This window comes from Corvus cornix, chromosome 2 (assembly GCF_000738735.6).
Source record: "Corvus cornix cornix isolate S_Up_H32 chromosome 2, ASM73873v5, whole genome shotgun sequence".
Classification (NCBI taxonomy): Eukaryota; Metazoa; Chordata; class Aves; order Passeriformes; family Corvidae; genus Corvus; species Corvus cornix.
The window spans coordinates 29,073,628-29,086,276 of NC_046333.1; the positions used below are offsets into that span (position 1 = coordinate 29,073,628).

Here is a 12,649-nt window from a genome sequence, read left to right on the forward strand (position 1 = left end):
AACACCTTATGTTCCAAATGACAACACAATCACCCTGGTCTAACACAGCATAACTCTCCTGTGAGTCCTGTGCTCTACCTTTTAACGGAGTTCATCTAGAGCCAAATCCCTCATCTTTTTCAGAGCTTCCCCAAAATGCCTATATTTCATGGACAAGAGCAAAAAAGTATCATCCACAGTTCTTGCATCCCCTGCTTCAATTTCCACAAAAATCTACCAAAACAATACTGTGAAGTGACACTCTAACAGCCAGCAAAGGACACAATATGAAGGAAGTGGACAGTAGGGCAATTTACATTCTAATTGACTTTCCTGTTCTTTCCCAGTAGACAGTAAAGAGTGTTTGTACATAAACGTCTGGAATTTAATGCTGTACATACAGCTCTGGACTTCTTACATAGTGTAACAGACCTGTTTCAATAATTTGTATTGTTTAGAAGAAACTATCAATAGCTACAGCCTAAAGGAGAATACTCAAAATAGTTCAAATGCAAAAATACACCAGGCAGAAGCAGGGATTGGTTACCCAAGAAGATTATAGAGTCATTGTCCATTGTTCAGAGCTGAAACTGGGAAAGCCGAAGCTCAGCTGGAGTTGAAGCTCCAAAGGTTTAGTTAGAGCAGAAAGATGCAGTCTTTTCTTGGAGGAACATGATAAGAAAATAAAAGGCAACAGACACTGGACACATAAATACAAGGACACATAGCTATGAAAATCATCTCATATAGGTACAGTTTAACCAGAGAAATTCTGAAATCTCCATCCTCAGTGGACTGGACTGGACACATCCCTAAGCAACCTGCCCTAATATGACATTCTGTGAAGAGCAATTTGGGTCACCTAAAATGAAATTAGTTTGTGATTTTATAATTTTATTTTTCATAAATGACTGTAATTTTTAGTCTTTATTTTCATGTTCTCTGAGGTATCACTGAAGAAGCCAGTGTCCATACCAATGGAAGGTAACTGCTGAATACCTACTAAAGACTTTAGATGAATTCCCAGTGAAAATAAATATTTTCAAATTCATACATTGCAACTTCTATGATATTTTGAATATTTAGAGTAGAAATATTACAAAAAAACTCACAACCCCCCACCAACAAATTTAAAATTTAAGATTTCTTTTCTACTTGGGCAGCTGTATTATTCTTTGCCCAGCTTTCCTTAACACACTGAATTACTTCAGTCATTTTGGTAGGAGTCATTCAGCATTATGGCAGGAGGAAATCCATCTTGGATGCAGTATATCAATAATATTATTTTTCCTTAGTACTTTACAGTGTATATTTCCAAGAAAAGGAAAAAAAACTTTCTTTCAAGAAAATAACATAATTTCTTTGCATGTCAGTCAATCAATATCATGCATCCTAAAGCACTTTCAAAAGATGATTTAATAAGGCTAGGGCAATTTATCACAGTTAAGTCCCATAAGTTGCTATTCAAAAAAACTCTCATTGACTTTATGTTGAGTCACTACTCTATGAGGCTTTGCTGCTATGCCTGCTGTGCTTTTGAACAGCCAGCCATGGTGTTTAAGAAATCTCCTTTGCGTCATTGGACTTGATATTTTTCCTGGGAATTAAAAAGGATTATTTTGGGATTTAAGTTTGAAGTTTCATTCCATTTCTTTGAAAACAATTTGCCTGATTGTTTCTTTATAATTATTTAAAAAGACGAGAGATTGAAGTTAAATTAATTTTTGTATTTTACTTTCTACTAATTCTCTACTGTATATATTCCTGGTTTTGAGTGATCAGACTTGTAATAGAGTAAAGGTTGGATGAGCTGAGAAAGTAGAAATGCACCACAACTCAACAGCTGGAAACTTTCATTAATTTCCTAATTGTACAAGATTAAAGATCAGTTTCTAAAATCAGATTTTGTGGTTGTTGTTGGGTTGTTTTGGTTTGGTTTTTTTTTTTTTTTTTTGAGAGGAATATAAATTTAAAAAAAGAAAAAGTTAAAAAAAAAATGACAGAATGGTAGTCCTTTCCAACATCCAAGTCCTAGCAGTAAGAGAGAAATACACTCTTGTTTCTTTCTGCTTAGTGAGATGTTCCCACTCCTAAGAGCTTTAAAGAATTATGGAGATAACAGAAAATGGATTTTTTTTTTTTTTATTATTCTTGCCTAGATTTCATTCTGGTTAATTTTATGGATATCTTTCTAATATTAACATAAGTTGACTATGTACTGCTATGTGAGTGGTCTTGACTTACAACAGTTTTAAGGGTTGCTAACTTTTCACTTGAAATAATAACAAATTATGTGCTACAGATAAATTAGTTCAGATTCAGAAAGGAAACAATGTGTGCATTTACATTGTAGAGTTGCTCTGATATTTTTCTTTAAATTTGGAAAGACAATTTACTGGCAATCTATTTCTACATTTGTGTTTCTAAATAGGAATAAGAAAGTTAAATATTTTTAAATCACGACCTCCCAAAAAAGAAACAAACAAGAAAACAACAAAAACTAAAAAACTAAATCAAAACAAAACACACAAAAAAGCCCACAAAAAAAAGCCCACAAAAAAACCAACAAAAGAAAACAAAACCCAAAAAAACCTCACATATAAAGTTCTATTCTACCACTGAGTTCAACACTTTATTAAGTTAAACCAGCCAATTTGCCCAAATGTGTATGTAATTTGAACTGTTTATAAATATCTCATAATAAAAGCAAATGGCATAGCTAGTCTATTAAAAATAGCAGGCACTACTGATCACTACTAATTGCTATGTTTACATTCTAAGTGTCAGAATGATCATGCAATTTTCCCTCTTTACCTTTCCTTTCTTTCCTCTTGTCTTTATCTACTAGATATTTAAAAATGCAACTGATAAGAAAAGTACCATTTTACATTTTTTAGTCACAAGTTTTTAAAGTTATTATAAGTCTTTAAAGTTAATATGAACTGAAAATGTAGAAGAGCAAAAAATTGTTAATCAATTCTGTAGTTCATAATGCTAAGATTTTAAATTTAATTGCTATTGATGTCAATAGTGCAATATCCACACTCCACAACTCAAAGGCAGTAAATAGGGATAGAGTATTTTATGCTGCTTCTATCTCCCTAACTGTAATTATCTCGAGCAGTATCTAGATTTTTTCTTCATCGCATATTTTTTTCATAAGTGAAATAGCAGTAACTTTGAAAATCTAATGTACATTTATTTTCTTCATTATAAAATAGAAAGCCTATTATATGAGTAGTGTAATGTACAAATTTTCTGCAATTTGATCATTATATGGCTTTCTGTATTTTCTATCATATCCTATAAAATAAGATGGAAATTGCAGTACTGTTAGATTGACTTAAGTTAGCCAAGACTGGTAATAACAATCGCTCTTACTTCTTCTCTGCAAGTCAGCAAGTGATGATTGAAACTTGCTGCTATTACTCTTATTTGCAAGTTATTTGAAGAATTATCTAAAAAGGAATATCAGGGCATCTTTTGAGTTTACTCCAAAACAGACCTCTTGTTGCTTTCATATTTTAGGTTTTCAGCCACGTATGTAAACCATTTTTATTAATGGAAGCTGACATATAAAGGTAATAAAACCTTCATCTTAAAACAACAGAAGACATTTTTGTTGTTTTTAATTTGTCAGATGATATGAAAAATATTTTATTGATTTATTTAAGTGTTATTCTGCCAGGAAACAGAATTGGCTTTCTACGAAGAGCATAAAGCTCTGTCTCATAGTAAATGTCTCATAGTAAGTGAATTTTTTCAAACAATATGGGTTGGTTTTCATTTGTCTCCCATTTAATGGTGTTATTTATATTAACTTTATTACAATCTCAATGTCCTCATTTGTTTTTTTCACTGCCACTTTCTAAGTAGAGGAGTAAATGTATGTCAAATTTTCTCTTTTGTTTTAAACTCGTTGTTTGCCTTTTATTCTACTTTTCCTGAGGATTCTTTATTTATGTCTTTAGTGGCTGAATACTCTCAAACTCCATTGAAGTAGGCAGGAATTAGTATTTAATAATTGGTAAAATCAAGTGGTTTCTGGAGAAAAAGCAAAAAACCACAATGCAAGGAAAGTAGAAGAACGAGTCAAATAAAAGCTGGAAAATTATCTGTGCACTGAGTAGACAATATCTGATTTATTTCTGTTGTGATTTGAACAAGTATCAATTTTAGTACCTCTGTGTATTTTTGACACTGTTTTACTTAATTTTTTACCCTTATTCTCCTCACTTACAGATGCTACCGTAACCTGATAGTAATATTTAGTCTTTTTTTTTCTCAGCAGGCAAGAATGTTTTGTTTCAACTCTCAAATATCTGGGCAAATGTTTGCTTTTATCCAACCTACAGAAAACCAGAAAAACTTCAGAGACAACCATAAAGAGGGAGAAGTCATTAAATTTCGCAGAGTCATGGAGCTGGGAGAGATAGGCTCATCTTCACATCTAAGACAGAATCGTTAAAACCAACCTCATGCAATAATTTTATTTGTTCTCTTCCACCTTGAGTCATAATTCATCTTATATTTTGGTGACTGTTGATTTATGTTTGAGTTTTTTAGGTCTATGGCTCTGAGACAAGCTAAGTCTGCAGCAGCAGTTTTCAAAGAGACTCACACCTGGTTTGCAACAGGTCTTTTTCCATTAAATATTTTTATGTGAGAACACTAATAGGTATTTTCTGAATATAGAAGTCCTTCTGGATTATCAGAAAATATTTTTTTTTTCCATTTCAGTATTATTTGAACTAGCATATGAAGTTTAACAACTTAAACAAACAGGATGGTTTGTGGTATTTATTAAGGCTGAAATAATTTCTCATGAATGAAAATCATGCTTGTGTTCTGCTAAATTATTTAAATTTGTTCCCAGTACCAATATAGCACATGGATTTCTTTTAACGTGTAGTCCAGTTGGTATGTGATCTGGGGACAGACCTGTGAGTGGCTGCAATCTTCCAGACAATCTCTTTATCTGGGAATGACACGGTATACATATTTTGCAGGAGATAACTTTAAAAATAGGAGAGGTAGCATATTTGTAGTTACCTAAGGTTAAAAATAAAAGAGTTCTTTTGGTGTGGAAAAAAAAGGGAAGGAAAGAGATGTCATAGTTAAAGGTGAGATGTACCTCAGTGCCCACTGCCGTTCATTCCAAACAGCTGAACTGGTACCATTACTATGTAACCTGGGTTAAAAACCCACTATTTTTCAACAGTATTTGGAAGTCCCAAATATATTTGAATACCTTGAGTTCTGTGGCCAGCCACTTGGAAAATTGTCTCAAAAGAATTCTTCTTGAGAGCTCCACTGCTGCTCACACTAAGGTCCACAGCAATCTGAGAGAAGTACAGAATCAACAAAGCTGGTAGACAATTATACTCTAGTCTCATCCCTCCCTTGTTACTGTCAGCAATTTTCCTGTTTGCTACCAAGGACAGTATGCCTGGCTTTTGTTTATGCTTTTGTCAGTGCCTTCAAAATTGTATTCCTCTACTTCTTTACTGGGCTCTCATCCTAGGCATTTAATATCTTGTAAAATAGTGTTTGTGCAAGTTGCGTTGTTGTTTAAAGATAGTCTGTTCACAGCTGGTTGCTCTGCTGTTATCACCTGAGTATCTTTTGGACTTTTTCTTATCTGCCTGTTTCTTTCTTCGATGACTACTTATAAATAATGCCAGTATAATTACGTGTTCAGGTAACCTATTATGCTCTACATGACCTGTACCTATGGCTTGGTCACATAACCCTTGAATTTCTCTAATAATACACAATAAAGGAAATCTGTAGTGCAGCATTAGTATTCTTCATTCCTCAAGCAGAGAGGTCTTAGAAGCTTCTTTTTAAACATTCTGTCTATCAAGAACTTGTGGGTACTGAATCAGTGTACAATGCACTGAGAAGTCCACCAGAGACTTCATTAATGCTAGCTTCTTTTACCAAGGGGGTCATGTATGCCCCAGGAGTGCTAGAAGCACATCATTTTCTTGTTCTAAACCCCAGCATTATTAAACTCGGTTTTTTCTGTGTATATTTCTGTATATTTGGGCTTCCTAGGTTAGTAACTAGGATTTTTCAGGACAGAATGCGCTGCCTTGCTATCAACCTCTATATTTCCATAAACACAACAGTGAGAGCAAAGTAAAGATTAATTTATTAGAAAATGACTTATTTGAGAAGTTGGTGACTTTCAAACACACAGAGACAAATTGAAGTCCCTATTCTTGTTTGTCTTTTTACATTCCACAAAGCTGAAAGATGATAAAGACATGTTTATTTTCATCTTTATTTTCATCATTATATGATTCTATGATTATCAGAAAAGATCTTACTGTTGCTAAATCCAAATCTCATTGCAAACTCCATCCTTAGTCCTCCTATTCCCTAATACAGAAAGACAAATACAGTAAAAAATAAAAAAATCTTTGCAAAAATGCAAAAATTGAAAACAAATATTCAATTTTAATTCATGCTGTCCATCCTTTCTGCAATTTGTTTAGTTTATTTCATGCTCTTGGAGCAGTAATTTTCTAGTTTTCCAAAGTTACTGCCTATTTTCCAGTTGACACTTAGGGCTCCAATCTGGTCTGACTAAAACAAGGATAAAATACTACAGTAAATCTGGATTAGTAGGTGGATCAAGCTTTTCTTTCAGTGTCTATTCCTATTTATTAATATGTGAAACATCAGCTATACCTTCAATCTAAGTACATTGTTAGGCATTGAATTGGAGTTTTGTTCATCTTTTAACTCTGTTTGATATATATAGAAAATTTGATTACTTGACCCTTCAATGAGAATGCACTGTTATTTATCCTGACAGATAAAGAATTTTGTCTCCTTTCTCTCATTCTGCATAGCAGGGGTCCTGGGCATATACTTGAAATACTCTACAAATAAAAATCACTGTCAGACTTGAAGTCAGCCAGTTTTTCTATTGATTACTATATCCTGCAGCTACCTGTGCAACTAGTTGAAAACAATATGGATTACCAGTTAGATAGTTAAGATAATAGTTACTTTTTTTTAAATGAAGTATATTTTTTCTATTAAAGAAGTAAAATACCAAGTACCATCCGTATGCAATCATTGGCCTATCATTAGCTTACAAATAAAACAAAAGGAAAAAAACCTATAATGCCATAGAGAAAAGCTGTCTTCTTGGTACAATAGAATTTGCATTACATTCCAAAGAAAATCTGAGGGATTATATAGGGATACAAAATAATCTCTGATTGTACATCCAGACTCTACTATGATATTTCATTCTTAGGTCAGATCTCAGAAGCAAGTAGTGCATCAGATGTTCTGACTATATGTTCTTCTGTTATTATAACATGAACCTGAATGTATTCTTCCTTCAACTTCCTTTTTTATAATGCCTTTGGTAGAACCTTTAGCTGATTCTAAAAGAGACATAATAGATCTTGACACTGGAAAAGGAATATGTTTTTAATTTCATAGGTGTTTTATTGTACTTAATTTATTTAATTCATTTATTATATTAAAGTGACTTCTAACACAGAAAATAGCATTAATTTAAACTCTAGCTTTTCTGATTTTTTTTGAAAGTTTGAACTAAGATCAGGATCTGGATCTAGAATTTGGCTGTTTTGTGTTTAGTAATTAGAATGAAGTCCTGGAAACAAATCATCTTGAACATGGGAAAATTCAGATTTAATCCATGTCTTTGCAAGATAATACCTCTCTTTGTGGGCTTAAAATGTGGAAAATAAAATGATAATATACAGATTTGTATGTCAGAAAGTTGTAGAAATTACAAGATAATGGAGTCTACCTAAGTTGCATTTTTAATCATAAGCATGAACATTGTTTTGAACTGTGCAAACTGAATTTTATGTGCATTTTGAAAATGTACATAGTTTCTTGTCAACAAGATCAATGAAGTGCTGTCCAAATTGTTCATCCATTACTTAGCCTTCCTAGTGTCAGCATTACTGTCAGCTTTAGTTAGAGAACTTCATTTATTTAAAATTTCTTTCACTGTGGGAAGGATGAGGAAGTGAATCATGTCTCAATAATGGGAATCTGGAAGGGGAAGGCATTGTCTTGTGTATTGAATTAACAACCACAAGGTACTAGGTCATTTTGAGGTTTGCATTTGAGGCAGAAGCTTCGTCCCAAATGATTCTGACCAGTATAGTCTTAAATGTCCAGGTCTCACCAAAATTAATGGACATTAGACTGTATACCTGGTAGTTCAAAAATAATGTAGGTAAGGCTTATCTAGTTGCTTTTCTTCTTTGTGAGAAGCATATGGTTGAAAAAAACATTCTTCCACTCCATGTGGAATGTGAATTGTTTTTTGAAATTATCTCTTAGCATAACTATCTGTTATTCAGCTGACTGAAATGCTTTGACACTCAGTCAGCCCCACAGACATATTATGAAATGTGCTGTACTAGTGCGTAAAAATCCCGCCTCTTCCAGTTTCTTACATGACTAGAAACAGCAAAAGGGAATAGCAGCAAGACAGGCAAACAAAGACATTTGCATGAGAAAATTATAGTCTTCATCCATTGACAGATACAGAAAAATTCAGAATCCCAAGCTGATTAACACTCAGTGTAAACCACTCTTGGATAATAGAGAAAAGCTTGATTTATGTAGTTAGGTTAGGAGCAGCTGCCACTTCCAGCCACTCCATACCACAACTCTCTCCTGTTCCAGCCAGTAAGCCCAAGGACATGGGGTCTCCACTGAGGCTGAGGAACCAGCTGCCACTTTTCTGTTTGCAGGTTCAACCACTAGTAAACTGCAGAATGTGTCCCAGAGAGCAATAATAGCTGTGCACTAATATAGTGCATACTTCAGATGCAGTGAAGCTGAGAATCACGTACTGAAATACCGCTGTAGTTAGTTCTTGAATGGTCTCAAATTGTTGAATCTAATAATACATTTTTCACTCAGATATTTGGCTCATACTCTTTTTGACGTGAACAGTGAATAGTGGCTCTCAGTTTTGATCTTATTTTTCAGTTAGTGTTTGTAGGATGGTGGATAATCTTTCATTATATTCAGATATATCTGTATAGTTTCCTTGGCTTTGCAAGGTTTTCATGAATGTTATTGTTTACCCCAGTGTTGGTAACCTTGAATTTAATATTTAAACCAAAGGAATTGCCAAAGTGCTCTGAACCCAAAGGTGATATGCAGGTTTCATGCCCTGCTTTGCTGCTGCGCTAAAGATCTAAATGACCATGTGCTTTGTGTTAGTTTGGGGATTCTTGCTTGGGAGGAGTTCTCGGATTCAGTGACAGTTTAGAAACAGACAATTATACTGAAAGAGTGACCTGTTGAAATATAAATGGGGAAAGTGCCTGGTAGGAACATGCAAATATTGTGCTTGCGTCCACCAAACAACACAGAACTAACTTTCACTTTTGTCTCTCTCTACTGTTGGCTGTTAAGCCTCACATAAATCAGTTTAACCAGTCACTAGAAAGAACAACTTAAAAAAAGTTAGAAGGCAGGTTTCTGAAAGCCCTGTCCTCTTTTCATCAGACAAGTCACTAGCCAATGCCCATGCTGGGAAGACAATATAGGTCATGTCCCTACAACTTGGTTCTTCTGCCTGTCCAAAATAACAATTCCAACAGTCCAGGATTAGCACTTTTGTTTGTTTGTTTGTTTGTTTGTTTTGGGGGATGGCATTTGATCTGATGAGGTTATTATGCACTAGTTAGGCATTTGGGGGATTCCCAAGGAGCTTTTCTTTCTCCATCAAATATGTGTTATTGTGATGGGGTTATTTATCTGTCTCATAGCAGTTTACAGCTCCCTGAAATAGTGTCAGAATTTTAGTCCAAAGGTGATACAACCTCAAGGCAAGCCCAGCTTCTTGAGGTACCTGTCAGAACTAACTTTTAGTGTTGTCTCAGCTTAATTACTATAGCATCCCTGATTAACTCTGTGCCACCACCAGTGAACTCTGAAGTGAGTGCTTACTGGAGTCAGGGAAATTTAGAAGCTACCAGACCTAAATTTAGCTGATGGGCAGGGTCACTTTAGAAAATTTTAAAAAGCATTAATGATGATATGAAATTTCTGGCAAAGCCTTTTAATTAAAATATATTTAAATTAGATTTTGGCAAAGACTTTATGTAACTAGTTGTGGGTTCTTTAGTAATAGGTGCCATATAAGGCATCATGTGACTTCAAGCACCTTTTGCTTGTTTCTCTGCTTGTTGCCCTCTTTTTCAGCCAATTCATTTATGTGGTATGTGATAAACTGTATTCAGGAACAGAATTTAAAATTATGTTCATTACTTTTTTCTGCCACTGTTCAAATAATGTCAGTTTGATAATGTTATTCTCCTGTCTCCACAAATGCTATTGAAGAGGGCATAAGGCATTGGAGATTGGCAAGGTGGATAGAAAAGTGGGAGAAGGAATGGAAGCTGTAAAATCTGTCTTAGCTACCAAAGCAAATGTGTACAATCTTTTATCCTTGTCAGACAAGTACTGCATGGCTGGTCATCTATCTAGCTGAAATCTGCAAAACCATTATGCATTTTTCAGGCTTTTTACCTTCTTTACCTTCTTTTCTTTTCAACAAACTCTTGTTACCCTCCTTTCTTCCTTCCTGCTCCCACCCTAAATGGATTCTGTCTTTTTCAGGGAGTACATTGTTAAAGATTTATAAGTAGTGAATGAGGCTCTCCGCTGTCTTATGAAGGACATTTTTCTCAAGTAAATTGACACGTTCTCTTCTGAAGGGCATTCAGTTAAACAGTTGCATAAAAACATGCTCTGTCTCCCTGCCTTTTAGCCTGAGCCAGACACTAAGTCATTCTCATCTCTTATAAACTACCTTCAAACAGGCAAGAAAATGAATGTATTCGGAGTGAAACTGAAAATACTACAGAATGTCCTCAGATTGATCAGAAGTGATCCAGGACATTAGATTTCAGGATTATTTTCAAGTTTACAGACATATTCTAGCACAAGTATTCTTTGCTCATGAACAAAAGACAAAGTGACAATGAGTGGAAGCCTAGTTCTAGAGAAGGCTGAACTGGAAATTCACTTCATGGCTGCATTTTTAGTTAGAAAAATCAAAGAAATTAAAATGTGGGTTCTAAAATACAGTTAGGAGATAAATCCTTTTCCTATTCCAATAATATTTGTATGAGAAAGAAGGAATGAGATACAGCAGTAGAGGACCAGAGGAGAAGACAGCAGAAGACTTCCATCCTTCAGACAAAAATTAATGAATCATCAGCTGTACTGTATAAATTCTTTCAGGTAGTTAACAATTACTAAAATCAATAACATTGCAATGTAAATTAATAACTTTATAATATTTCCTTACCATGTTGACTTTTTTCTTCCATCATCTAGGAAACATGTCGCTCCTTGAAAAAATCCTGTCTTAAGTAATAGTAGGTGAGGCTAATAATGCTCTTTATTTTGCTTCTCTACAGGGTTTCCTGTACAGATGAATGACTCGGATTATTCTCTATTTGAGCATTCTTTTCAAGGATGCATGCAGAGTATTCATGTTGATGATCAGCTGGTGGATTTGCATGCAGTGGAGCAAGGCAAGCTGGGAAGCTTTGCCAATGTCACCATTGACATGTGTGCCATTATTGACAGGTAAGTTGTGGAGAGATCACCCATACTCTGATACACTGATATGTCCTTCATATTCTGAAAATATACACTGATCCAGAGAAGATGGTCTTGACACTGCCAGTGATCATGTCAAGGTGGCCCTACCTTTTCATGAGTGGGAACCATGCTTAGATGATGCAGATGATGGCTTTAAATTGTAGACTGTGTAGGGTGCAGTGGAAAGCAACTCTCAAATCTCCCCACTTACCAGCAGAGGAGGAGGTGAAAAATTCTCATAAGCCAGGCTCAGCCTATATGTCAATGATACGGCTGCCTTGAATAGAGGAAACTCCTCACACATTTTGTCTGTTTCTTAGATGACTCTGATGGAGACCTGTTTGCAACTAGAAGTTGTGGCTCCTGGCTGCAGCCCCTTCTGGCTTCCCTGTGTTCCTCAGAGAACTAAACCAGGTCCACAAGCTTGCACATCAGTGATGTAATAAATGCTCAAACTTAATTAAAATAATGCTTACTGGGTTTGTTTTTTTCCAGTCTGAGAAGAGTAACTGAGAATTAGGGCAGCCTTTCACTTTGGCACTACCTTTTAAGCCACTTACCTGGATTTATTTTATGTTGCTTCTGATTAATGGCTTCTTTGTTGGTGGAAAAAAGACAATACTAGGAAAGACAGAAAGAACAAGTAGCCCAAATCCTGCATACAGGCAGCTTGGCTTATCATGAAAATTACCTGTACATTAAAGCCATTTCAAGCCTGCTGGAAAGCTGAAAATGGGTTTTTCAAATAGTGCTCTGAAAGAAGCAAAGAGTACTAGATCACAGAACCCTAGAATAATTCTGGTAACAACCAACTACTGGAGTTCATGCCACCCTCTAAATGCAGGGCCAACTTCAAAGCTACATCGGGTTACTCAGGGCCATGTCCACTTGAGCTTTGTATATCTCAAGGATAGAAATTCTACTGGCTCAGTGATTTGGGATACCATCAGCAAATATCTGCATAGTTTCGGTAAAGAAATTCATGTGCTTTTCATTTCCTATTTTAATTTAAGAGACTCTCAAAGAGATAGAT

The 12,649-nt window shown here is 35.0% G+C and overlaps 1 protein-coding gene across 1 annotated transcript in view; it reads left to right on the top strand.

Moving 5' to 3' along the window:
• The window catches only part of CNTNAP2 (contactin associated protein 2), a 1,031,909-nt gene that overhangs the window by 622,036 nt on the left and 397,224 nt on the right, over nt 1–12,649 (top strand). The window contains exon 10 of the mRNA XM_010398652.4: nt 11,430–11,601. Within this exon, the coding sequence (XP_010396954.1) occupies nt 11,430–11,601 (172 nt within the window). The remainder of the gene's footprint in view (nt 1–11,429; nt 11,602–12,649) is intronic.